This window comes from Mycena indigotica (assembly GCF_014461135.1).
Source record: "Mycena indigotica strain 171206Taipei chromosome Unknown Mind.scaff0002, whole genome shotgun sequence".
In the NCBI taxonomy this organism is placed as follows: domain Eukaryota; kingdom Fungi; phylum Basidiomycota; class Agaricomycetes; order Agaricales; family Mycenaceae; genus Mycena; species Mycena indigotica.
Genome location: NW_023503001.1, coordinates 5,445,948 through 5,473,723, shown reverse-complemented (window position 1 = coordinate 5,473,723; position 27,776 = coordinate 5,445,948). Strand labels below are relative to the sequence as shown.

At 53.2% G+C, this 27,776-nt stretch overlaps 4 protein-coding genes across 4 annotated transcripts; 2 read left to right on the top strand and 2 right to left on the bottom strand.

Annotated features, from left to right (window-relative positions):
- Positions 1–3,776: 3,776 nt before the first annotated feature.
- Positions 3,777–4,823, top strand: MIND_00277600 (Carboxymuconolactone decarboxylase; the record flags this gene model as incomplete). Its single annotated transcript, XM_037359648.1, has 7 exons — positions 3,777–4,000; positions 4,066–4,082; positions 4,136–4,161; positions 4,212–4,280; positions 4,339–4,415; positions 4,462–4,549; positions 4,599–4,823. 7 exons carry the CDS (start codon positions 3,777–3,779, stop codon positions 4,821–4,823), a joined length of 726 nt encoding a protein of 241 aa, XP_037224743.1.
- Positions 4,824–6,006: 1,183 nt separating this feature from the next.
- MIND_00277500 (uncharacterized protein) lies at positions 6,007–7,816 on the bottom strand (the record flags this gene model as incomplete). Its single annotated transcript, XM_037359647.1, has 6 exons — positions 6,007–6,390; positions 6,448–6,507; positions 6,574–6,699; positions 6,749–6,785; positions 6,837–6,976; positions 7,031–7,816. 6 exons carry the CDS (start codon positions 7,814–7,816, stop codon positions 6,007–6,009), a joined length of 1,533 nt encoding a protein of 510 aa, XP_037224742.1.
- Positions 7,817–15,420: 7,604 nt separating this feature from the next.
- Positions 15,421–16,581, top strand: MIND_00277400 (uncharacterized protein; the record flags this gene model as incomplete). The annotated part of the gene is made up of 3 exons (XM_037359646.1): positions 15,421–15,454; positions 15,504–15,737; positions 15,791–16,581. The coding sequence occupies 3 exons, from the start codon at positions 15,421–15,423 to the stop codon at positions 16,579–16,581; spliced, it is 1,059 nt and encodes a 352-aa protein (XP_037224741.1).
- Positions 16,582–25,198: 8,617 nt separating this feature from the next.
- On the bottom strand, positions 25,199–27,117 carry MIND_00277300 (Glyoxylate dehydrogenase; the record flags this gene model as incomplete). Its single annotated transcript, XM_037359645.1, has 10 exons — positions 25,199–25,239; positions 25,284–25,754; positions 25,797–25,857; positions 25,905–26,282; positions 26,325–26,483; positions 26,527–26,692; positions 26,740–26,802; positions 26,851–26,902; positions 26,954–26,986; positions 27,039–27,117. The coding sequence occupies 10 exons, from the start codon at positions 27,115–27,117 to the stop codon at positions 25,199–25,201; spliced, it is 1,503 nt and encodes a 500-aa protein (XP_037224740.1).
- Between the last annotated feature and the right edge of the window lie 659 nt (positions 27,118–27,776).

The window sequence follows — 27,776 nt, the reverse complement described above, 5'->3', positions numbered from 1 at the left end:
AGGCCAGGGTGTCCGATCACCCCTTTGCGGACCACGATAGTGTACTATGTACTCTATCACTTAGATCGTCTGAAGAACTACCTTACTCCGTGCAAGGAGGTGCCAGCGACTCATCGGGCACGACACGACCCGATTCGAACCTTCGACCACCGACAGCGACAAGGGACCGAGTTAACAGGCCCTTTTGGTTTCGATCTACCCCACTCGCCGTACTTGCAGGCCTGACGATCCGTCTGTTCTGTTCCGGGCGTGCGTTCTTAGGAGAGGTTCTTGCACAGCCCGACCCGCAGTCTGACACCCCCCCCCCTAAAAAAAATCTGTTCACTTGTCAGCGATTGAAATTTTGGGTATTTGAAAATCATACAAGCAAAAGGTATGTGGGGGCTATCTAACACTGGCAAAATATGGTTTGCATCTAGAGTATGTGAGCTAGAAACAATGTTTTGATGTCCTGATGCTAAGGTGACGTAAGCTACCCACAAGATAATATAATATAATATATCTTCTCTTTTCTCTAGAATTTCACAAGAAAATATGTTTTCACCTGTTGGTGATTGAAATTTTGGGAATTTATATATCATAGAATGAAAAGGTATGTGAGGGGTATCTAATGCCAGCAAAATATGGTCTGCATCTAGATTGTGTGAGCTAGAAACAAGGTTTTGATGTTCCGATATTTTTATTTTTTTTGGAAATTTCTTAAGAAAATATATTTTCACATGTTAGCGATTGAAATTTTGGGAATGCAAATATCAGAGAATGAAGAGGTATGTGAGGGGTATCTAATGCTAGCAAAACATGCTCTGCAACTAGGTTGTGTCAGCTAGAAATAATGTTTTGATGTTCTGATACCCAGGTGAAAAGTCATTGATGAGTAATGTCAAGGGGGGCGCAAGGTGGAAATTACATACATAGGGCTGAAAGTTTTTTTTTGCGCCCACTGGACCCCCCCTCCCCCTCCTGCCTTATATAGTAATGATCTCCCACGAAAACGTGACTGATGCGATCAAAATCGCATCAAAATGATCGATAGAGGTCTTGAAAATGGAAAATGTGATTAAATTAAATTGTAACTAGGCTATTATAATGTTCCTATGCCTTTAAATGAACTTTCATATAAAGTTGTATTGCTTCTTGCATCATGATGATATGTTGATGCTATCAAAGACTGTGACAAGTTTAGTCACTTCACCAAAAAAACTGGGTTTCACTGCATTCAAAGGTATCAAATGGCATTTAACATGGAAGATCTACATATGAAAGGCCTCCTAAGGCCTCCTAAGTACCTCTTGAAGCATCCCTACACCAAACACAAAAGTTTTTTTTCTAGGCTCTGGACCCCCCCCCCCTGCCCCATAGCCGTGATAGGCATCTTGCGCCCCCCTTGAGTAATGTTATATCAACTACAGGTTGGTCTATTCATCAGATTACTGCATAGTGATGTTGCGACATCATAAACAGCTGAGGAACACGGGAGACTGCATGGGCCGGCGGCACAGCAGTACTCAGTAGACTTCGGAGCCTCTCTACCTCGACTCACTGACACTCCTAGCCCGTTAATTCTTGAATTAATTACTCAACCGCATCACCGGTGTTCCTTCGTAGGCAGGCTCAGCAACAAGTAGATGGTGGATGACACGGAAGAAGACGCGAGTGGGGGTGCGGTTCCCGCGATCACATGCCCGTGACGTCACAATCAACAACACAAACCTCGACCACCACGTTGATGCAAGCCACACTCCCGCCCGAGCTGCTGTCGCTCATCTTCCTGCACTTACACGACATTGACCCTTCTGCTACGGCCAACTGCCGCGCACTCGTGGCAATGCGGGTCAGCGCGCTGGCGGGCGGTCGCGCTCGCCACACCGTCGCTCTGGCGGGACGTGCGAATTCAGTGGAAAGTTGATGGACGCGAGGACAGACCGTCTGGATCATTCTGGCTACTTGACCTTCAGCTTGAACGCGCCCGCGAAACGAAGCTCCGAGTGAGCTTTTCCTACCCCGATACCACGGTCTTCAGGCGAGACTTCGCATGTGGGCGTGGCCAAACGGCGTGGGCCTGCGCCAACGGGCGTGCACGCCCGTGATGGCGTGGGCGTGGCGTGGGCGGGCGTGGGACCCTCCCCGGAGGCTATCCCCGGTCCTATGGCGGCGACCGCGACACCGCGACGACCGTTATGTGGCGGTCACTTGTCCGCGACACCCTGTGGGCTCCAATCAGAACACATCAAAATGTGCTGATCGTCGTCAACCGCGGTGCCAAGCTGACTTGGCAAAGCCGGTTTCGGTGCTCAATGGCTGGTTGGCCCCGCCGAGAGTAAAGGGAGGCCGCGGCCGATGCTGCACCTGCGCCCCTGCGCCAGGCCGGATAGTGGCAACCGCAGCAGCGTCAACGGAATGCTCTCCTGCCCGGGACATGGCCCCTTCCCTTTCCCGGCGCACCAGCGACACGTTTGTGTCGTTGCTCCTCGTCGTCGTCTTCTGCGCCGTTGGTTGGCGGGGGTTATGCTATGGTCTAGCCCGACTCGTAGTCGGGGCCGGGGCGGGATCGATCCCGGTCTGGCCGGCCTATGTTGGTGGCCGCCACCGGCCCGCCAGCCCGCACGGCTTGCGGCCCTCGCCGCCGACTGAGGATGGCGGAGTAGGAAGCAATTCAGCTGCCACACTCCGAAATACTTACAGTATATAGGAGCCCACGCCCGTTTGTCCGGCGTGCCAAGCAGGACAAACGGGCGTGCCAAGCCGACCGATGGGCGTGGCACGCCTGATGGACGGGCGTGGGCTTTGATCGTCAGCCAAAACCCACGCCCACGCCCATCCACGCCCGTTGGCGCAGGCCCACGCCCATCGGGCACGCCCGAAAGTGAGCTCTCGTCTTCAGGCACCTTTTGACAAGCGCAAGTCGATGGGAAACGCTTGACCTCGAGCTCACCGACCTGCAACACAATCAGCTCCAGACATCATCGGCAACATTTTCTCGTCTCCACACGCTGACGCTACGGCATGTCAACTCACTCAGCCTCGGCGGGCTCTCCTCTGCCCCACACGTGGCCAACGTGTGCATTCGGCTGCCGCGCAGGACACTCCCGGCGTCGATCCCTTGGACACACGTGACGCACTGCACACTCACAAACGTCAGTGCCAAAGAAGTACTCGCGATCCTGCACACGACACCGCTGCCGGCGTCCTGAGCGCGTGCTGGAGTATTCAACCGGGCCTCGGCCCTGCGCAGCCTCCGCGTCACGCGCTGCTCCACCGGGTTCGTCAACGATTTCTTCAGCGCGCTCGTCGCTCCTGGGCTGCGATCACTCGCGGTCACGGGCAGCATGCTCGACGCGCCGGAACACGTGCTCGTGCCGCTCCTCTGCACATTCCTGTCCGCGTCACCCTGCGTGACCAGCCTCTCGATCACGGGTATCTCCCTCTCTGCGCACGCATCGTCCCCCTGCTCCCCGGTCTAACAGACGGTGACCTCGCGGTTCAATGATCGGGGATCGTCCAGCCGTCCGGCGGGACCCACAACACTGCCGACTTTGCGTCCGGAACGCGCGAACGGCGAGGGTGAAGCTGGTCATGGGTACTACTCTGTTGGGGGCGCGGGAATTATGGATGGACTGGGGAGTAGAGATGCATCTGGACCAAAGCCTTGGACATGTGCGCGCCAAGCGCGTCACAACCATTGTCGTGACTCGTATAAAAACTTTCGTGACCTTTGTAGTCAAATTCAAATTGCTTTCCTTTCTTCAACCACAATCATCTACCAATTCTCAGCCGCTATGCCGTGCGTTCTCGTGCCCCCCAATTTTCTTCCACTCACTGATTTCTCCCGCGCATACAGCAACATCAAAGATATTCCCGTCGGCGCGATCTTCCCCAACCGCGCCGCCCTTGCCAAATCAGGGCTGCACGCGCCGCTGCGCGCGGGGCATCTGGGCCGACACCACCTTCGGCGCGCGCTCCGTCGTCGTGAACGGCGGATACGAGGACGACCAGGATATGGGTGATTTCATGTATGCCACTCTTCTTTGCATGTGTGGAGTGGAAAGAGCTGATCCCATGGGGTAGTGTCTATACTGGGCAAGGTAACACACAGTCAGTGGCTTGGCAGGGGCATTGACCTATCCCATCTATCCAGGCAAAGGCCAGAGCATGCTTGCAAAGGTGGGCCATTGCTGCAAGAGTGGGAGGATTTGCACTGATTGGTGGCATAGGCCATGCAGGGGAATGCCCCCCAGCAGGGAGACCAGGACTGGAAGAACCCTGGAAATCTGTCCCTCAAGGTGATTAATCACATGTCCCCTCTGTCCACATGGCTCACTCTTGGCATTTGCTTGGCAGAGGAGTGCTGAGCAGGGCAAGCCACTCCGGGTCATCCGTGGGGACAAATGCAAGTCCAAGTATGCGCCAACGTCAGGGTATGATCTCTTTTGTATGTCAAGCAATATTAATAACAAAGCCTAGATTTCGCTATGACGGACTCTACAAAGTAAGCAACCCAAGGCGTATACGGGGCAAGGAGGGACACATGGTCTGTGTGGTTGACCTGGTGGTACTGCCCCTTCCAGTCTTGCAAACTGGTATTTGATCTGTCTATCCAGCGGCTTCTAACCCAGCCTCCTATTCCAGCAGGTCCTGAGCCTGTGCCTATCTTGGACCCCACTGAAGGTGGCTCAAAAATCTTGAAGGCAGACAACCCAGTTCTCAGAGGTGATGACAACAAAAGAAAGCTGAGCTTTCTGGATAAAGATTCTGTATCTACTGCCAAAAGGCCCAAGATTGAAGCTGAGCCCTCAGTACCAACCTTTGAAGGGAGGAACAAGTAGATTAAGTACTGGCTATACCAAGCTACCCAAGGGTTTTCACTCTCTCATAAACTTATATATATTCATTCCTTATGCTTGCTGATATGTTTTATATGCTCAATCTTCTTCTTGCATCTATTATATGTTTACACTTAATTCTATGAATAATTGTTAGGCTGGTTATGTCAGCATATTTCTAGCCCAGCAAAAAATGGTTATGGCATGCATGACGAGTCACGGTCACAGTTATGTCAGCACATTTTTAGCCTAGCTAAAAATGTGTGTGATACAGATGGGTGACGACTCACGGTCATGATTATGTCAGCACATTTTAGCCTAGTTAAAAATGTTTGTGACGCAAGTGGGTCACTACTCACGGTCACGGTTATGTCACACACATTTTCAGCCCAGCTGAAAATGTGTGTGACACAAGTCCGTCACAGTCACAAATTTTCAGCTCAGCTGAAATTTGCTGACTAAAACGTGGATTGGCTCAGATCGGTGATTATTCGCCAAATATGATTGATACTTGTATCGTACTTCCTTATTTCTATATGTTTCTCTCTCGAGACTACTAGTAGTTTGATTATATGGTGTCATGTACCTGCTCCCATGAGTCCCAGCCGCCAACTGAGTCTTCGGCGTCGCCAGGTCAGCGTCAGCGGGATCATCACCTAGTCATAGAGGTATTTCTGCACCGGCTCGCTTGATAAGTATTTCGTTTGAAGAAAAGCCAACTTGAGCCGGTAGTAATGGACGGCACAGTCAGCACTGCAACCATATTAATCCCGCGTCCGCCACTCCGACTACGGCTGAGCACGCCCGGGTTCGGAATTCCTACACGCCCTCCAGTACAATGCACGAGCCACAGCCGTCGACGACCGGCACCGCGCACACCAGCGCCGGAGTGCCCGCGGCTTAGCGCGTACGAGAGCGCCCTCGTCGCCGTACCAGTCCGGGGGAGCGGTGTGACGCCGAACCCAAGGCGACGGCCGAGTGATCGTGTAAGCCAGGCTATGAGCAGTGCCGTTTTGCGTATGGCCGTCGGCGGCTAAGGATAGGCGCCCATTCGGCTTGCGGCGGTCTGGGCGTGATCCAGGTGAGGTTTGTGAATGAAGAGTCGTGTTGGTCTCGGCCGCCGTGCCGGCCCGACGACTGCGTCCCGCACTGCGTTGCTGTGACTCGTCCTTCTTTTTCCAGGCTCTCAATACTCCCGAAACCGCATCCCCCGCTCCAGCTGCAGCTTGTTGAACACCACACGCCCTCCCTCCGCTGGGAAGCACACGACAGCGCCCACGATCACCTCCATCCACCCCTTGCGCCCATGCATCTGGTAGCGCTCGCCAACCCGTATTACCGACTTGTTCCAGGACCACCGTGACCAGAGGCCCTGCGTTGCCACAGTATACCACGTCGGCAGCGCAGGCTGCAGACGGCTTTGCAGCGCCGCGAGGCTTGCGGCAGTCGGGCCGGGCCCGGGGCCAGACGCCGCACCGTCGCTGCACGTCGGCAAGTCCAGCCTAGTTTCTGTCGTTGCGTCCGCTGCCCAGTCGCCCGGCCCGGCCCCGCCCCACACGTCCTCGGTAGCCTATACAGGGCATCAATAGCGCAACAGAAGAGGGAGGAAAGAAACGTCAATGCCCACCTCGACGACAAGCATATTGTAGCGGCCAATCGGGGACTGGGACCGGTCCCGAAGCAGCCACTGGGCGGTAAACGTGATTGGCAGTGCGTATGGCGGGTCGCGCTGTGCGCGTGCGGCGGCCCTTACCCGCGGAGCAATCGTGACGGTGATATTGATGTCGCCGTTAACGTCGGCGGCTGGGCGCGGAATGACCTCCGATGTCACAGCGAGGGTTGTGCTAGGGTGCGGCCGGAGCACAAATGGCGCGGCTGGCTATAAACACGACGCGTCAGCGAGCAGCTGAGGAGAGCGGCACACATACCGGATACCCTCGGGACACACTGTACTGATCGTGCTGCCTACAAAAGGACATTAATCCGAGGCAAGTTGCGCAGGGGAAGAACACAAACATCATAACGATGTGCGGCAGACCATTCGAGGCCACGGTCACGAAACCACCAGCCAGCTCGTACCGTCCACAGGTGAGGCCGAGTGTTGCGGTGAGCGGAACAGTCAGGGTTCGCATGAATAACTCAGTGCGCTGCCCTCGCTGCAGGACCAGCAGTCAATGCGTGTCAGGAGATCTAGACCAAGGGACACACACCTGGATGACGAGCGACGCGGTGGCGGCGCCATTGCCTATCCTGACTCGCGTGGTTTTCGTGACTGGAGAGTTTTTCGGCTGGGTGTCGTCTTCGTGCGGCCCGGGAGACGGCTCAGGCAGCGGGGCACAGTATCCTGGACGATATGGGGCATATGGAGGCATCGGGGGAGACTGTGTATCCGAGGGGCACAGTAGGATTTCCTCGTTCGAAGGGGTTGATGGGGGTTGAGTGGATGGAATGGGCGGTGGGAAGTTTGTGGCTAACACGGTGCCAGTGGTCAGCCAAAGCTCTGGCGGCGCTGCCTCTGCTGGCCGCATGAGCACACCCACGCCAGTTTCGACAGCGAGATTATACGCAAACTGAGACTGCACGTGCCCTGCATCCGCCCACACAACCCACTGGCCCGTCGCAGGCGAATCGAAGTCTGACGACGGCTCGATTGGCGAAACGGACACCGCGATGGCCGCGACGCCGCTCCCCAGGGCGGCACCGACAATCGCACTTTCGTGTCGAGCAGCGTAGGCTGACAGAGCGCGAGCCTCGACCATGCTGGCCCCGCTGGACAATGGGACTTGGGTGGTGGCCGACAATGGCCCCAGTGCAGGGCGAAAGGTTAAAGCTGCCCCGTGGATGATGTCATGGTTGCCGGTCGGCGCTGGTGAGGGTGCGAAACAGCTTTTGGAGTCACGCCGGCGGAAGGACGGAGGCAGTTCCGTCGTCACCGCCTGCTGGTAAAGACAGACGTTGACAGCATCGTCCATGGCTGTTTGCAGTTGATGGGACATAGAGCACGTAGTTCAAGTTAGGGGAGGGTGGCGAAAGGGTGGGGTGTCACGATTCAAACAAGGTGTGAGAGTCTGCGTCAGTCACGTCACTGATATGTCACTTGTATGTAAAAGATTTGAGCCCTATATGGGTGTAAAGACACTGAAAATATAGTGTATATACACTCTAATTTCATAGTTCACCACCCTCATAAGTACTTATATGATATATCTCTACACACTTTCAGGCCTGTGAGCCTGGAAAGCCCACCCTGTCATAGGCCTATTATCAGGTAATTGTAGAGATGGCAAGGTTCGGTTCGGTTCAGGTTCAGCCGAAAGCTGAACTCCGAACTGAACTTTAGGTTTAGGTTCAACGCGGTTCGGTTCAGGTTCAGAACACGTTCAAACTCCGAACTTGAAGCGTGCAAACCAATATATAGTTGGTACTTATAGAACAATGTTGGAACAATGGCAGACAACGACAATGACCATGGGGGATGTAGCGACGACAATGAAGCCGGCAGCGGAGGCGCAGGGAGCGGGATAATAGCACTGGCGCAGGGTCATTGGCCAGGCCGGTGTTGAGCCTGGGCCCAAGCCAGAGCACGCACACTTGCTTGAAGTTGCTTCCCACCCACCTGGTCCCACTACCAACTTCTTCGGCGCTGGCGCCGGTGCCACACCCAGCCCCCAACCTGCCGCTGCTCGCCTCCCTCTTCCCTGCTGGCGCTGTGGTCAGCGTGAGAGTCCTTGGCGTGCTGGGGGCCTGGGCCGCACTGCTTCTCTGCGTGTGCATCTACTACATGCATGCTCCCGGGCCGCGCGGCGCACTAGTAGGGTACCAGTCCCAATGATGTAGGCGGTGATGGCGCTGATTGATAGGCAGTCCGGTGCCTCCGGCGTTTGGCATTACAACACTGAACTGAACTTCAGGTTCAGGTTCAGCCTTGCACTGGACTTTGAACCTGAACGCGCGTTCGGTTCAGGTTTGAACCGGAAGGTCGAACCAGACACCACCATCGCTAGGTAATTGATGGGAGGTGAACCCATCGAAGAGTTGATATAGGCCTGTCATATGTGTGACATTGTGTGTTTGAAGGTTCCAGGTACATACATATCTACACATATACATATACACATACATAAATTTCTTTGCAAAGAAAAGTTTCACAAAGATTAAATTTATGCCATTTTTTGATCGCATCAGTGGTTATATGATGCTGATCGTAGGCATATGCACCCGTAGCTGTAAGATTTAGCCTTCAGCCTTAGGTACAGGTAGGAAAATGGTTGCCGGGGAGGGTAGCTGTACCTAGGGCTATCTGTACCTAGCTCTCCAAGCCCTTTTCTATCTAATAGGCAGATAACTAAATAGCATCAATAATGTAATAAGTGGGTATAAGATACATATAATTTGATAATAATATATATATAATGCTTTTAACTCCTTTTCTTCAGGCCGATGACCCGGATTATAGTTAGGAAGGCCTGAATCAATAACAATCCTAATTAGGACAAAATTGATGTACTATGATATAGCCATCAAAAGTACTGATGGCCATCAAAAATGGTTCCACATTAAAAACATTACTCAGATAGGGGCCTTGTCATAACCTATAGGAAACTAGATAAAGAATAATAATGTATTTTTTTAACAAGAATGTCACATGTGCACAAACAAGATATTCCAAAAAACTTGAAATAATCAAGTTTGTGACAAAAAACAAGAGAAAATTATTGGAGTGCTTCCTGGAATGGGATGTAGCTATGACAAGATAAATATAGGTTACGTCCTATAGTAAATTCATTGCCAACTAAATACAATAATAGAATGAAAATGCTCACTGGAAAATCTGGGGGCCAACATTTTAAAGCAATCCTATCAATAATATCAATGATTAACTATGCTGAACTGCCAAAACAAGTCAGAATAAGATTTAGAACCAAATTTAACCCAAATACATATAGATTGAGACCAGTATTATATCAACATTCTTAAACATGATATGACTTAATCTAACTTGGAGTAATATAGAGTCATTTGAAGTTATTTTAAGATATTAGATCAGCAGACCTCCAAAAGCTATACAAGAAGCAGATTTTAAACAAGGAGTCCCTTTTGATCCATCCTTTAATCTCCATCTGACCTCTCTCACTTGTAATTTCATGTAGGGGCACCTGTATAGTGTTTTTGATTGAAATCACATTTTATCGCCTCACAATCATTTTCTGATAACTACTGATATCAGTGATCTGAAGTACTTGTTTTTACTAGCCCTCAACAACTCAAGTATTTTTGGTTATAGAACAGAAATCAAGAAGATTAGACTGTTGCAATCAAACAAGTATTAAGAGATATCATCTGTAATCTTATTCTTGTGGGATTATTTACCCCAGCTTTACCCTCATCCCCACTCCAAGGCCTTCTACTACACTTCTGTGAATTTGAAGACTTGTTTGATTCAGCCTTCTAGGCAGACTATCTGAGTTTACTGCCAATGATCTTACTTGATCACCTTTTCACATTCTGCCATTATTTCCACAATCAACAAATCCCACTGACTTAATGTGGAGTTCTTGGATCAAGTTGCTCCTAGAACTCCATCTAGGCCAATGAAATTCAAGTTTCCATTCAACAATGTACTTCTCATCTACATGACTGTCCATCAAGTATATGACATTACTGATATCTGAGGCTAAATCATGACAAGTAACAGACCAACTAGTGCCTGTACAACTATTTTTCAAAATGTCTTTGATTATAAACAAATTCCATGATCAACCTTTCTTATAAATTGTTGAATATTATAATGGAATTCTAGGTACAACAATATAATACTATATTAATTATATCACCTCCTGGATTACCTGCTAGCTCCTGCCCTGAGAAGAATCTTGATAATTTCTGTATGCCCATGCTTGTAGGCTATCTGAAGTGCAGTGCCATAATCACTATTTGAATCATTAATCTTTGCCCCAGCTTTTATAAGCAGCTCAACAATTCTTGTATACCCATTGCAAGAGGCTACCCAAATTGCAGGTGTATAATAATAGTCAGGATTTCTTATATAGACTGCTGCATTGAGAAGCAGTTGAACACATTTTGTATGCCCACTACTACAGGCAGCCCATAGTGCAGTATCATAATGATCTTCAAAGTCATATAGATTGACTCCAATACTAAGAAGAAGTTCAACACTTGTTGTGTGTCCACTGTTGCAGGCTGCCCAAAGTGCAGGACCATAATGATATCCACTGGCACCAGCATGAAGAAGAATTTCAACAATTGGTGTGTAACCACGGCTATGAGCTATCTCAAGTAGGGTATGATAATCCCTGTGGAAACTATTCACAGTTGCTCCCGCAGTCAAGAGAAAGCAAAATAATTCTATGTTCCCCCTCTTACAGACAGTTGCAAGAGTAGTATAACCAAAATCATCACATTTATTCACATTAGCCCCTGCATTTATAAGGATTTTGACAATATCTATGGTGCCACATACACAGGCATGAACAAGTACATTGTTAACAGAAGAATGGTTCATATCAGCCCCTGCATTCACAAGTATTGTCATAATTTCTGTGTTTCTTTTTCGACAGGCTATCATGAGTGGATAGATAAACAAAAGAATACTTTCAGATGTTGGTGGATTAATATTAGCCCCAGCATCCACAAGGATCTGAACAATTTCTCTATGCTGCCCTGAACAAGCAGCAGCCAATGCTGTCTTACAGTGTCTATAAAATCTATCAATATAGCCATCTAAATCTTGATTGTATTGTAACAATATTTTGACTATATTTATATGACCATTAGCTGCTGCACCTATCAGCTCAAACCGAGCCTCACAGCTTCCTTGGCAAAGCAGGTATTCAGTTAGAACCTTTAAATTACTGCTGGCCACAATTTCTAAGGTTGTGTAACTGTAATCATCAATGCCTTTATGGTCCCAGCTTATAATATATCTTGCCATCCCGGCAGAAATTATCTGTTCTATGCACTCTATGAGGGGTAATGCTAGCTCAGACTCTGAAGAACCTGCTGCATGCAGTAGAATTTGGTTATGGTATCCAGTTGAGTATTCATAGTTGTCAAATTTCCAACAGTCCAATAGAGTCCTGGTGATTTGAATGTCAAAATTTGGAAGCTCTATGTCCAATAGATTCATGAGGAATTCTTGAGTTGTATAGTGTATTAGGCGTAAAATACTGTGCTTGTGATCTTCTACAATCAATCCAGCTGACCATGCAATGATATGGTCTATTTGGACCATTGCCTTATAGCTGGGCATAGCCTTATACTGCATAACTGCAAGTACCTTCTGTAACTCTTGAGGCTTCAATGGCCGCTTGGCATAACATAACCATGCTAGACTTGTTATGGTAATTTTTCTAAATGCTTCTTTCTGTGAGACTATACGCTTCCATGTCTGCTTATAGGTATCATGGAGTGTATCAGGCAGGCTGTCTAGAGCATCCTCCAGAGTCTGTGTATTAACTGCTGAGAACAAGATATCCAGCTGAAGTTTTACTAATAAGAACCTATTATGCAATTATTGCTACAAATATAGGTTCAACTTGTTTTCTACTTACATTCCATGAGCATTTGCTATCATCTTGTTTGGTATGTCAGCCTTTAGTGATGGGTTGCCTTGGATAATTCCAATAAGGTGATCATGATGTTCAATTTGAGTAGTTATGAAATTTCTAAGATCATCTTCATTGGCTTTGATTGTGAATGTAATGAAAGATAGATGTCTCCATCTTTCCTCCCAAGAGAAGTGAGTAATGTGTGTTCTGCAGGTGATTACCAAGTTAAGACTTGGGCTTAGCTGAAGAAGATGAGTGAGAAGGGAATTCCGCTGATGCTCTGGGTATTCATCCAAAGCATCAACAATAATATACATCCTGTTCATAGTAGAAGTCATATCAATAATCAGCTGCTGAACTTCACTTGCTGTTGGTCTTGTGCCCTCTCTCTGGTGTTTATTGAGCAGTTTCTGCACTGGGTATATATTCTGATCTTGGAAGAGCTGTCTCCACAAGGTCCCAAGAATATTCTCAAGAGTTTGGCTCTCCATTTCCTTGTAATTCAGATAGATATAGGCCACCCCTATAGATTTATCCTTGATCTGTTGGAGATGGTCTATGATTATTGACCTTGAAAGGGACTGTTACTTGTGAAATCAAATCAAATTTGACTTACGCAAGGTATGTTTTACCAGCACCCGCTGGAATTTATCAACTGAGAATTTATATAAAATAATACTCTGCACTTACGAATGCCAGTGCACCAAAGAACATTTCCTGGTGTTGATCTCCACCGCAGGAACTCATTGGTTGTGAGAAACCAGCCTCCACTCTTCTGTACTCGATTGTTCTTAATTTCCTGATGGCGGGGTGCAAAATTCAAAGGTGAAAGCCATTCTGCAATTTTGACAAAGATCTCAGTATCATCTGGATAATAATCCAAGTGAGTTTCAAGAATTTAAATAGACCTATTGCTCTACCTTGTGTAGGTCCTGGCTGGTGCACAATCCTAGAAATGGTAAGTGCTTCATTCCAGTATTACCTAGTTAAAGTTTATTTACCTGTAGTTATCTCCATAGAAGTTGAGCTCTGCACCAGTTCCAGATCCTCCATAACCTCCCTGCTGTGTACCTGGACCACCACTGCCTCCCATACCACCTAGATAGTTTGAATAATGACAGCTCAAGTGTTAATAGATGCATACCACCAGCGTGGATGATATATGTAGGCTGCGGATGAGATATTGTCTGAGACATATAGGTAGGTAAAGTTATGATAGACTTGAAGGAAGAACTTTGAGTGGTGGGGAAAGGCAGGAATGGGCACACCCGCCAACTTATATACATTGTGTCGGCTGTTGCTGCGTGTTGCACAGCCTGTAGACTGATACATTTGGCATAGCCGCGCTGACCGATCGCAAATTTAGCCCTCCCAGCAACCCGCGGATCTTCGAAATTTGGCCAGAGTGATAACAACTGCGGAATCCGGATGGCGAGGCTACGGACGGCGGTTGCTACACTCTGACACTCAGCGATGATCTTCACCACACCCAAGTCGGCAGCGGGCATGCCCAAGCCAGTGGCCAAGATTCAATGCAAAGCGAGTAGCACACGACCAGCGGCGAATCTCCTGGACAGAGTACGTTTGCGGTACGTCACGGTGCTGACAATGGAGGAAAGCGCAAATGTCGAGTTCTCACGATCACGGGATACTCGTCACAATCAACAACTTAACGGTCAACCACCATGTCGATGGCAGCGGACCTCCCGCCCGAGCTGCTCTCGCTAATCTTTGAGCACACTCACGCGCTCTCGCCCTTGGCCACAGCAAATTGCCGGGTACACGTGGCAGCGACAGTGTGCCATCGCTGGCGGGCGGTAGCGCTCGGGACGGCGTTGCTATGGCGGGATGTGAATATTGGGCGGAAGGTCGACGGGCGTGAGTACAGGCCGCCGGGGTTACACGACATGCTTGGCCTCCAGCTTGCGCGTTCCGGACAAACAATGCTTAACGTCCGCTTCTCCCATCCAGATATAACGCTCTTCACGCTGCTGCTGACCAGCACAAGCCGGTGGGAGGCACTCGTCCTCGACCTTACTGTAGCGCAGCGGACCCTCCTGAACACCTCCCCGGCGGCATTCCCGGCTCTGAGGAGTTTGACCCTGTTCCGCATGCGCCCCACCAGCCTCAGGGCGCTGGCGGCTCGGGCCCCGCATGTCGACGATATCCACATTTCCTTCCCCAAACCGCCGATCCGGGAGCCCTTCCCAGAGGCATGGCAACACGTGACGCGCTGTACGCTCACACGTGTCGACGCCCCCGTGATGTTCGACATCCTGCGGACGGCGCGCAGCCTGCACACGCTTGTGGTTGCCGCGATGGTTCTTGTTGCCCAGACGGAATTGTCTGCGTGCATTGCGCCGGCGCTGCGCAGCCTGCGGATCTCCCGGTGCCCAATGGAGTTTGTGTCCGGTGTTCTCGGCGCGCTGACCGCCCCCGATTTGGAATCGCTGGCCCTCGACACAGTGCACGACACCCGGGTGCACGTGCTTGCTCCGCTCCTCCGCACCTTCCTCTCTACGTCGCCTGCCGTGACATCCCTCTCCTTGGTACGCGTCTTCCTTCCCGAGGAAGCGCGCGCGGCCCTCGTCCAGCTGCTCCCCCGCCTGGTCATCCACGGCAACTAATTGAACTAAAGCATTGAAATAGCTGCACTGTTTTGACGCCCGCTTTTCACTTCTCCCCCAGTCCCTACCCGCTCGCGTTCTCCAACATTATACCACAAGTGCTAAACTTGTTATCTGCGTCCATGAAGCGGGACACCGCACTTGCAATGCGTCTATTCTTGGGCGTGGCAAATTTGGGACATCACACATCTTGCGAACCGACTCCACCCCCATTGAGTCGATAATATCCTCTGAAGGGCAGCATCAAAGACAGACGATGGACGGAGCGGGAGCTCAGCAGATTCGGACCCGGGCGAGCGCCTGACGCGGTCCCGCTTTCCACTATATCACGTCCTTGATATACTCATTTGACCTGGCCAGTCCCCGTCGGCTCAATCAACCCCTCAGGAGAAAACACTACATCCCATGTTCCTGCAACTCCTCGTCGCCACGGTGCTCGGTCAGCGCATTCCAACGAAACATAATCACCGCACTCATTGTACCACCAGCGCTAGGGTCAACAGCCCTTGCGCCAACCGTCACACTCGAAGCCGTGCCGGTCACCGCGCTCGTCGGGCCCTGGGACCAGATCGGCGCCACGGCCACCTCGGTTTCGAGGGCGGGCGTCGGCGCTGATGGACTCACGACCTACGTCGAGTACGGGTACGACTCGGGGGTATTGGACGTCTCGGGGACCGTCGTGCTGGGGACCTTTGCATTGAATTCAGACGAGCCGTTCACGGGTGCGTAAGGTACTTACCGCAGGTGACTTAGATAGTACTCAAACCGTCGATAGCGACATTCCGCGAAGACGCATCGCACTTCGAGGAGGGCACCGCCAGTGTCGGGGGGCTGGACTTCGAGTCGTGCGTATTCGAGGCAAACACGGAGGGCGTCTGCGTCTACGACATCTTTCCGGCGAGCTTTCCTCCGACAGCCAAGGCGACCCTCACGGAAACGTTCAGTGGGCTGGTTGTGCCGTTTTATACGCTCGATGCGGCAGTAAATACCGGTGGTTCGAGCTTGATGTCGGCAACGAGCTCGTCCACATCACCGGCAAGCTCAGCTACCACCGTTAGTACTTCCGCCCACCATCCCAAATCACACACGGGAGCTGTAGCGGGGGGCATCGTCGTAGGGGCCGTCGTGCTGCTCTGCTCTGGGGGACTGCTGTTCTGGATTCGACATCTGCGGCGAAAATCGAGCAGGGCGTCGACAAGTCCATTCACCTCACCGGCGCCGACTTTGCCGACTTCCTCCCGCAGAGCGACAGCTGCTGAGAAGCGCCGCCAGCCAGAGCCGGGGCCGAGCACGAGTACGAGCAGGTCGCCTCCCGGCCCAGCTGCAGACGAGGTTGCACCCATCGCCGAACACGCCCGGGACGACCGGCCCGACTCGGAGCCGGCACATGTACAAGTCCACGCCCCGCCCGGGCCGCCACTCGCAGCGGCCGCGGCGCTTCCCAACGACGAGCTTGTCCGGATACTGTATTCACGCCTCCAGAGCCAGAACACGGGTATGGCGTTCTATGGCAACGTTGATGAGCCGCCGCCTGGGTACCCTGGGTCGGATGCTGGGACAGATTGATGTAGCCTTGGGGGCTGGATGCGTTGCGGATGGACAAGAAGAACTTGAAGGCGCGCAATACTTGGCAGGTCGTCCTGGAGCAGAACTTAAAGCGGGGCAAGGGACTCACTGGCTTGACACTGGGGGCAACTTGAATGTCTGCAGCAAGTCGGGAAATGGGGGTTAGTTGAATTATGTACACGGCGGTTGAAGATGCGCGGGAAATTGGAATGAAGGATATATACATATCACCGGAGGCATTGCCTGTGGCATCAGGCTGCCTGATGATTTACGGGCATCAGGCGAGCCTCAGGCAAGCTTTGGCAGATGTGACAGGTCACTGCCATGAGGCTTAGCAATATTCCGTATTTTTATTTGAGTAGCTGCTATTCATGCTGCTGTAGGAACTGAGGGCACCTGTGAGACACTATTGAAATAAAAATAATTTCCTTATGGTTAATATGATAGAAAGTAATATTTAGATCTTTATATGCCTTCAAACCCAAACAAAGCTTGATAGTGGCAAAACAAGAGGTAAGATAAGATGGCTGACTCCAATAGCTGTAGCTTAAGACTGCTTGCCATACACTGCATGCTAATTATGGCTAGCCTAACCATTAGTGGAAGCAGACCATTAGTAGCCTGCCAGTCCAAATCTGGGTATCCACACATGCCCAGAGGGGGAGGCTGCAGGCTGCTTTAGGATCTCCAAGAGGTGATCTATGATTTGGACTCCCCTATGTAGCTAAATAGTGGTCAGAATAGTCAGATGGGTGTGGGATGAGAGTTAAGCAGGTTTTAAAATAAAATAAAAAAACATCCCATAGAGAAATAAACTCATTTTTAGTGAGATATAAGTAAGGGTCACACAACCAAGTTGCCCTCATCCAATACTGACTGTATACTTGAATACATCTCAAGTAAGAAGGGAATTAATTGTGAATTCAGAGTTATCTTGAATCATATCTAATCAATTTACAGCCTCATGGTCACCTCATGTCACATGCCAGAAGTTTGCTCAGTGCGCACCTGATGCCCGTTAAGCATCAGGCAGCCTGATGCCACGGTCCATGCCTCCGGTGTATATGGTGGTCACTTTGGGGAAATATTCCCCTGCCACATATTGTCACCAATTTCGCGTTTTGCGTGATTCTTCTGCCCATTTTTGGTTGCGCAATATAATTTATGACAAACTTTGCAGAAAAGTTGCGTGAATGTTCAGAACACATTTATCTATCAGAACATGACTTTTTTGCAGTGCGCGACTTTTCTGTATGATGGTGCGACTTTCCTGCATGATGGCGCGACTTTTCTATCAATTATAAGTGGCCCACTCGGACCAGGTTCATCATTTAGCATTCAAAGCCCAGCCATACTTACACATCACCGCAAAGGCATACTAAGGCCTGTTCCAGTGCAGTACAATACTATATAAGACGTGAGCACTTCAAGTGTCCTCTTGATCTACCTAGTATCTGTTAATTGACTGTTCTGGTGGCTATGATATATCATATCAGTTTATATGCAGTCTTGGCTAGCTCACATCAACTTCTGGCAGCTCTAATCCTTTTTCAATAACTTCAACTGAGATCATTAATGTTGTGCTCAGACAACAGAGCTGCAGTAGATATGCGAATATATCAAATCATAATATAAAATAACATATTATCTACTATTATACTCAATAATTACAAACTTAGCATCATAATATTCCAGTATAGTGGGGTGAATTCAACACTATCCATACCTTAATACCATATAGCCATTCACTGTAGATGGACAGTCAATGGTTGGAACCTTAGGACTCTGTATATATGTCAGGGGAACCTCCCTTTCGGCCCGGAGACGCGCCCGATTCCGGTCCGACTCCGGCTCCGACTCCGGTCCGGCCCTCCATCTCGCCCGCACAATCACCGATCCGTCAACGCCCTCCCAACAGTCGCCCTGGGACCTTGCCTGCGACGCCGCCCAAGCCTTCTGTGCCCGACAACGGCAGCTACGGACAAGCAGTATATAGTCAGCTACCTAGCAGGCGGACCCTTAGAGTTTCTTCTCCTTGGATCCTCCCCTGCTAGGACCTTGATCTCAGGCCTCCGGGGTTGCCCTTACAGCAGAAGAAACTCTCTACGGGATCAACCGGACAAGATTGCCAGGTTCGGCGCTGACTCAGGCTCGGAGTACGAGTCTGTTCCGCCCTCGTCACCGCCCCTGCCACTTGTCCCCTCCTCCTCTACTCCTGTGGTCCCCGCACCCGTCATGCCGTCCGGAGTCACTCCTACCGCAGACGCCCGGCTGGACTCACTCGAGGCGAAAATCGATAGCCTAACTGAGGCCCTTGCTTTACTCACCAACCAGGCTTCCGCTGGCGCTGCCGCCGCTAATAATGCTGGCGGACCCCAAACACTATCGCCGGAGACGTCGATTCCGACTCGGACTCTCGGACTCCGGTCCAGGGCAATTCCCAAGCCCTCTTTGACGACATCAACCTCGCCTCAAAATTGGTCTTGCGACCAAACCCCCCGTTCACCTTCAACGGCGACCGTAAACGCGGCCGCGCGTTCCTCTACGCGGTCCGCACCTACGCCCGCCTTGCCCCTGAGGCCTTCGTGGTCAACGGAGAGGCGAGCGAGGAAAAGGGCTGTCCGCTATGCCATGTCGTTTATGGCAGAAGGACCCGCTCAGCAATGGGCGGAGCGCCACGGAAGCAAAGCCCCGTTTCCGTTTCCGTCCTGGGGGCTCGTTCGTTTCCGAGTTTCAACTCCGGTTCGTCGAGGAGAATGACCAAGATCACGCTCTCTCAAGCTGGAGACTTCCGCCTATCACATGGGTACAAAGGATGTCTACCAGTACACCGACGACTTCGAGGACCTGATGGACCTCGCCGGATTCGAACACGTTGGTCAAGGTGACCAAGTTCCGCCACGGACTTGATCCCCTGATCAACAACGGAATCACGTCCTCGAACGACCCCCCGGACCTCCGGGACTACCTTAGCTGGCGCACCCGGGCCTTCCGTCAATACGAGGCCCTGGTCCGGGCCAAGCTGATCAAGTCAGCCACCCCCAAGACGCCTGGCGGTTTGATTCGGACTCCGTTTCCGGTCAACCGCATCCCGGCTCCGGCCCCTTTCCGCCCGGTGGCTCCGGTCGTGCCACCCCCGGCCCGCGCCCCCGCTCCGGCGCCTCCAGCTCCCGTCCCTATGGAGTTGGATCGCACCAGGCCCGGGGTGCCCCTCGTCGCGCCTGCTTCAGGTGCGGCGACCCAAACCATCTCGCCCGGGATTGCCCCCTCCCCGCCGATGTCCGCTCGATGGACATCCTCGGCGAGGTGATCCAACAACTCGGTGACGAGATGTTAGCGGAGTTGATCGCCCGCTACACGGACACAGCTGCCCTGCCGGAGACGGCAGCGGAGTCGATGGCCGGAGAGGATTTTGTCCCCGCGACGAGTGACTGGTGTGCCCTCGTTCGCGTCTATAAATCGTTTTGCCTCCTTGTATGATGAATGCAGTTCCTTGCCCTACAATGAGCCCGAAACGAAAGACACACCCTCTCCTGTCCCCGCCTCGACTCCGTCTCCGACTCCGCCCGCGACTCCGGTCATCGTCCTCCGCCGCCTCACTGCCTGGGAAAAGAAACTGCCCAAGCAGTACACCGTTGCCGCTGCCCCTGGGGCGAACTCCCTCCACCTCCCATTAGAGCTCGAGTCCACCACCAGCGCGCTGAAGCTCTCACTCTCTGGGCTTGTCGACTGTGGTGCCACCTCCGACTTCATTGACACGAACTATGTTGCTCGGAATGGCATTCCGGTCCGCATCCTCGATCAGCCGATTCCGGTCTTCAATGTCGATGGCACCCCCAATGACGCTGGCTCCATCAAACAGATCGCGGACTTGGTCCTGCGCTACAAAGGGCCATGCCGAACGAGTTCAGCTGGCCGTCACCCATCTTGGCAAGCAAGACCTCATCCCGGGGTATTCCTGGTTGCAGAAACATAACCCAGAGATCAATTGGGAAACCAAGGAGGTCAAGATGACACGGTGCCCCCGCGATTGCTCGACCTGCCGTGAGGAAGAGCGGGTCGAACGGACCGAGTTGCGGCGACTCCGGTCGCTTCAGAAGCGTCTCCGCTCCGGCCCGTTCCCCTCGGTCTGCGCCATGGACCTTTCTGGGTCTGATGACGGAGACGATTCCGTCTCCGGTGACGACTCCGGCCTGCCTGATCTGACGCTGGACTCCGGCCGACGACGATGACGATGGTCAGCTTGAAGATGGTGACCGCATCTTCTACACCTCGTTCCGCCCCTCGGAGGAGATACGCGCTGGCAGTACTGTCTCGCAATGCCTGGCCGAAGCCTTCGCCAGGAACTCCGCCCCTCCGCCCTCCGAGATCCCGGACTGGGCTAAGGAGTTCCAGGGACGTCTTCAACAAGGAGTCCTTCGACACGCTACCGGAGCGGAGAGCCTGGGACCACGCCATTGAACTCGTCCCCGACGCTAAGCCCACCAACTGCAAGGTGTACCCCATCTCGCCCCTCGAGCAACGCGAGCTCGACGCGTTCATCGAGGAAGGGCTTTCGACGGGCCGGATTCGCCCCTCCAAGTCTCCGATGGCGTCTCCGGTCTTCTTCGTCAAGAAGAAGGACGGCGGACTCCGCTCGTCCAGGACTACCGTGCTCTCAACGCGATGACTGTCAAAAACCGGTACCCCCTTCCGCTGATCAACGACCTCATCAACCGGCTCAAAGGCGCTCGTTACTTCACCAAACTCGGCGTCCGTTGGGGCTTCAACAACGTCCGGATCAAGGAAGGTGACGAGTGGAAAGCGGCTTTCCGGACTAACCAAGGCCTGTTCGAGCCCTTGGTGATGTATTTCAGCCTGACAAACTCTCCCTGACGTTCCAAACGATGATGAATGACATTTTTCAGGACCTCATCCTCTCCGGAGACGTCATGATCTACCTTGACGACATCTTGATCGCCCATTCTGACCTCCGGAAACACCGGCAGATTGTCCAGGAGGTCTTACGGCGACTCCGGGAGCACAAGTTGTACCTTCGAGCAGAGAAGTGCAACTTTGAAAAATCGTCAATTGAGTACCTCGGAGTCATCATCTCCCACAACCACGTCGAAATGGACCCCGTCAAGGTCGCAGGCGTCTCCGCTTGGCCGACTCCGGAAAACAAGAAGGACATTCAGCAGTTCCGTGGGTTCGCTAACTTCTACCGCAGGTTCATTCGGGACTTCTCGACCCTTGCGCGCCCTCTTTTCGTGCTCACCAAGAAGGACCAGCAATGGACTTGGGGCGATGCGGAGGCCTCCGCGTTCCAAGCGATCAAGGACGCAGTCACCTCGGAACCGGTCCTGGCGATTCCGGACGACACACGGCCTTTCCGACTCGAGGCGGACAGCTCTGATTATGCGACGGGGGGCGGTTCGTTCACAATCCGCCCCGGACGGGAAGTGGCACCCTGTAGCATTCTATTCCAAAAGCTTAAATGATGTCCAGCGCAACTACGAAATCCACGACAAGGAGATGCTCGCCATCATCCGCGCACTCGAGGAGTATAGACACTTCCTCGAGGGCGCCGCGCACCCTGTCGAGATTTGGACTGACCATAAGAATTTGGAGTACTTCAGGAAGACGCAGCACCTCAACCGGAGACAGGCCCGGTGGTCTCTGTACCTCTCCCGGTTCGACTTCACGCTGCACCACAAGCCTGGCCGCGATATGGGTCGGCCTGACGCCCTCTCCCGGAGACCCGACCACGGAGTCGATTCCGACAACTCCGATGTCGTCCTTCTGCGGCCTGAACTCTTCCACGTCCGCGCACTCGAGGGCGTTTCCGTTTCCGGTCCCGGCTCTGAACTCCTCCGTGACATCCGTGATGCCCTCTCGGTGAGCCTGACCTGGAGGAGCCCGTCGCACTAGCGGCCCGGCAACTTCTTAAGGTTCAAGGACAAGCTCGAGGCCCCCGCTCCTCACGTTCTGACGAGTGGGCCGTCTCCGGCGGTCTTCTCCATTTCCGAGGAAAGATTGTCGTACCAAAGGACAAGGACCTCCGGAGACGCATCATCGAGCTCTGCCATGACACCCGAGTCGCCGGACACGCAGGTCGTTCCAAGACCCTGGAGTTGGTCTCCCGGAACTACTGGTGGCCTCAGATGTCTCGCCATATCGGCCGGTATGTTGCGACCTGTGACTTGTGCTGTCGCACCAAGGCACTCCGGAGACTGCCCCACGGAGAGCTGCACCCTACGGAAACGCCCCCGGAACGCTGGCATACCGTCTCTGTCAACTTCATCGTAGAGCTTCCCGAAGCCCACGGGTACGACGCGATCATGGTTGTCGTTGACACCCTCGGAAAGCGCGCCCACTTCTTGGAGTGTCATACAATGGTCGATGCAGTAGGGGCAGCCCGCCTCTACTACCGGAACGTCTGGCGGCACCATGGGACTCCGGAGAAGTACGTCTCCGACCGCGGCTCGCAGTTCATCGCAGACTTCACCCGAGAACTTTGGCGTCTAATCGGCATCAAGCCCGCCACGTCCACCGCGTACCACCCGCAGACAGACGGTCAGACAGAGCGCGTCAACCAGGAGCTGGAGCAGTACTTGCGGATCTTCACCAACTACCAGCAGGACGACTGGGATGAGCTGATTCCGGCCGCGGAGTTCGCCTACAACAACCATGTTCACTCCTCCACGCAGCAGGTCCCCTTCATGACGGACACGGGACGGCTCCCGCATGGGCTTCAAACCCGGAGTCCGTTCCGCCATGGAGTCAGTGAACAAGTTCCGCGACCGGATCGCCACTGGTGTTGCTGAAGCCAAGGCCGCGCCACTAAGGCCAAAGAGGAGTACAAGCGCTACTACGACCGGAGACGCACTCCGTCTCCGGAGTTTAAGGTTGGCGACCGTGTTTGGCTAGATGCATCTGACATCAGGACGACTCGCCCCTCGGAAAAGTTCTCCCATCGCCGCCTTGGACCGTTCAAGATAGTCGCGGAGATCAGCAAAGGTGCCTACAAGCTCGACCTCCCTCCGCGCTACTCGAAGCTCCACCCGGTCTTCCCCGTCGTCAAGCTCGAGCTCGCCCAAGACGACCCCTTCGACGGACGCCCCGGCTACGACCAGCCCCCTCCGGACCTCGAGGGCGGAGTCCCGGAGTGGGAAGTAGAGGAAATCCTGGACGCAAGGGTGAGGTATAAACGGCTGAATTACCGTCAGATGGAAAGGCTACGACGCGTCCGCACGACCAGTGGGTCCGCTTCGACCGCGTCTTCGCCCCGGAGAAAACCGCGGAGTTCTATCGTAAGTACCCTGGCAAGCCACGACACATCGCCTCCGCGACCTTCGACTCGATTCCGTTCCGGTCTATGCGTCGGGACGCCGCATTTGAAGGGGGGGGTGATGTCAGGGGAACCTCCCTTTCGGCCCGGAGACGCGCCCGATTCCCGGTCCGATTCCGGTTCCGACTCCGGTCCGGCCCTCCATCTCGCCCGCACAATCACCGATCCGTCAACGCCCTCCCGACGGTCGCCCTGGGACCTCGCCTGCGACGCTGCCCAAGCCTTCTGTGCCCGACAGCGGCAGCTACGGACAAGCAGTATATAGTCAGCTACCTAGCAGGCGGACCCTTAGAGTTTCTTCTCTTTGGATCCTCCCCTGCTAGGTCAGCTTCATTTGTATTCGCTTACCAATGTTCACGCCTTTGGATCCTCCCCTGCTAGGACCATGATCTCAGACCTCCGGGGTTGCCCTTACAATATAAGCCATAACAGATCTTGAATTAACAGATCTAGAATAGAGTTCAATAGACTAAAAATGATCAATTTAAGGTATTCACAAACCTTTATTCATATTTGCACTGTATTTCTGGGTGGATTTGCCTGTAACTGACCAGGATAGTATAAAATTATATATGTTACCTACATGACACATTCCCAATTTAAAAAAAGTTATATACTGAGACTTATGTGGCATTTATTAGTGATTGCCTTTTTTGGAAGAGCAGTTAGAACAAAAACAATACTTAGTCACTGTATTCTGTATTTTTGGAGGGGTTATCAGCTGTAGCAGACTATGACACTAATAATAATGACAGTACATAACTCTTTGCACTACCTGTATGAGGCCATTGCCTACAGTCTGGAAGATAAACTTGATAATGTAGCCTGTTCCAGTGTTGAATAGCTGCTATTAACTAGTCTAGTAATCTTGAATATCTCATACAAATCTCATAATCAGTTAACAGACAAACTCAAATAAGTGGTCTAGTTGAGTCAACCCATTGTGGATAGCTTTAGTGATGTGTAAATAAGGTTTGGCTCTGGTGAATGCCATACTTTGGGGGTGATGAACCAGTTCGGCCTCTGGTATTCAACAGAAAAGTCGCGCTGTCAAAATAAATATGTCACTGAGTGTCCCCGCGACTTTTCTGCTAATGGTGTAACACCCAAATTATGCGGAAAAATCGCGCAGAACACAAGATTTGTGGCAATATGTGGCGGGGGGATATTTCCCTAAAGTGACCACCATAATAATATACATGCAATGTCTAGATCTGCGCCAATCTACAGCAAAGCCTTGAACTAAGCGGCGACTTCTTTTGGCCCGGGCGCGCGCCGAACGGTCATCTACAACAAAGCCTTGAACTTTGCGAGCCCCAGCGGCTGGTCTATCAACAGTCAGCAGCGCTCCGGCGTCTCCCAGAAGACTCACAAGTATCCCGGAACAGGTTATCCTCCGGCGTCATCACGACATGGCTCTTCAACGACCCCGTATCGACCATCGCGGGCACGACGTCAGCGATCGTCTTGGCGCCGAGCAGCCGCATGTTCATCTCGAACTCGTCCCTGAATATCTGGATCGCCTTCTCCACGCCCTGCTGGCCGTACGCACAGAAGGCGTATAAGAACGGCCGGCCGACGCCGACGGCCGACGCGCCGAGGGCAATGGCCTTGAGCACGTCGGAGGCACGGCGCACCCCGCCGTCGACGTAGATCGCGAACTTGTCACGTGAGTAGCCCCGGAGCCGTAAAGCAGCAACGACCTCGGCGAGCACCTCGATGCCCGACCGCGCGGTGTCGAGCTGGCGGCCGCCGTGGTTGGACAGCACGATGCCCTGCACGCCCGCCTCGTACGCGAGCACGGCGTCCTCCGCGCACCCGATGCCCTTGAGGATGATGGGCACTGGGAGCCGTTAGCGAGCAACTGAGGGCGGAAAAGACTTACTCTTCGTGATGCTCTGGAACCACGGGATGTCCTTCCAGGACAAGCTCGGGTCGATGAATGACTGAGAAATCATCATCATCACGTGCCCTGGCCAAATTTATAACGCACCGAAATCGCACGTGCCACGCCCTGGTCCTTCTTGACGTCCGCCTGCCCCTCCTGGACCTTCGCCCCGGCGTCGTCGTCGACCGCCTTCATCCGCATGTCCTTCTCGCGCCGGCCCAGCTGCGGCGCGTCGACGGTGATGAACAGGCCCTTGACACCGCGCTTTTCTGCATGCTGCACGTATTTCCGCGTGATCTCCCGGTCGCGGTTGACGTACAGCTGCAGGAAGAAGGGCTGCCCGGGCACGCCGGCGTCGAGGATGTCGTCCAGGGAGACCGAGGCGAGGGTGGCGATCATCTGGATCACGCCGTGCTTGCCGGCCGCGCGCGTCAGGCAGAGCTCGCCGTCCGGGTGCCCGAGCTTGCCGAGTGCAGTGGCGGACTGTGGTATTCAGTAACAGTCAGAGAGGAAACTTGGACGCACGATGTACAAGGGCAGCGACGACTTTTGGCCGAGGATGGTATGCGACCAGTCGACGGCGGCGACGTCCCGGAGGATGCGCGGGCGGAACCAGATCCGCTGGTACGCCATGCGGTTTTCCCGGAGCGTGATCTCGTCGTCGGATGCGGACGAGTAGTACGCCTGCATGCGTGAGCTATGCCTACCAACGGAAGACAAGACACACCCAGGATTTCGCCGGCAACACGGCCTTGGCGACGTTCTCAAAGTCGTGCATGTTGATGATGTTCTCGAGCGGCGGGCGCGCGTCCATCAGCGCGAGCCGCGTCTTCTCCTCCGCTGTCACCTCCTTGACGACCTTTGCGACGGTGCTTGCATCGATGGCGCCGAGGCTGCCTTATGTTAGTAGAGGGAAGGGATTCGCAGCAGGTAGACGTACTGCTTTTCGACGGGCAGGTTGGTAGTGATGGCGTCCGGTGGATGGATGGGATCGTATGCCTCACTAAAGGCGTTGAACAATGAGAACCGGGGATGCAGATGAACAACTCACGTCGCGTCTTTACCAGCATACTTGAGAATAATCTTGGATCCGCCGGGGTGCTCTTCAAGGTTGTGAGAATGAGGAGCGCGACGACAGAACAAGGAGGACGTACCGTCCAGGAAGTCCGTCACATCATATACCTTGCCTTCAAAAATACACCGTCAGACGACCTAGGAATAGAGTAAGGGCGAACCCACCATGAACGATTATCCAGCAGCTCTCGCGGCTCGCGTGTGCAGCGACCTCGGGGCCGGTGAGAATACGGGGGGCGGCCATGAGTACTAGTGTCGGGGACGCAATGGGGGTGGGGGGAGGGAATGCGGAAGCGTTCTCGCGGTCGGCCGTGTTTTCATATGAGGGCGGGCTCGCGTCGCGTTTGCCAGTGTCCGCCGCGGAAGCCCGTGCCGGAGGCCTAGAATAAAGGCGGGGGTAAGGGACGTAGGGCGAATTGCGGAGGGGAAGGCGCGAGCGGCGTTAGGCGAAACTCCGCATAAAAGCGACGAGGGTCCCTCCCGCCAAGTAAGTAGAGTTCCCTGTGCTAAGATAAGAGTGTGTCCAGCACGCGTAGAGCAGGGCGCACGTCTGCATAACAATATAGCGTACGTTCAGGACGGCCATGCGCATCATGATGCCCTTGTCGTCCCGGACCGGACTCCGCCAGCGGCTCGCCCAGAGAATTCAAGCGCGGCGGGCGGTCGGACGGGACGCTTCTTGCACCGTGACGGAAGCGTGGAGCCGGCTCAAGGGCATCCGTGCTCCGCCTCCGAGAACCCAGACACAGAAGCGCCCTCTGGCGGCTGGCCCGCACGGAACCGTCAAGAGCGTCGGCCGGCTGCCCCGTACGCGTGTACCGGGCAATCCATCGTGGCTGATGCCAGTGCGCGCGCTGCAGGATGAGCGACAGTAGCGCGCCGGCGGGCGGGAGCGGCGCTGCC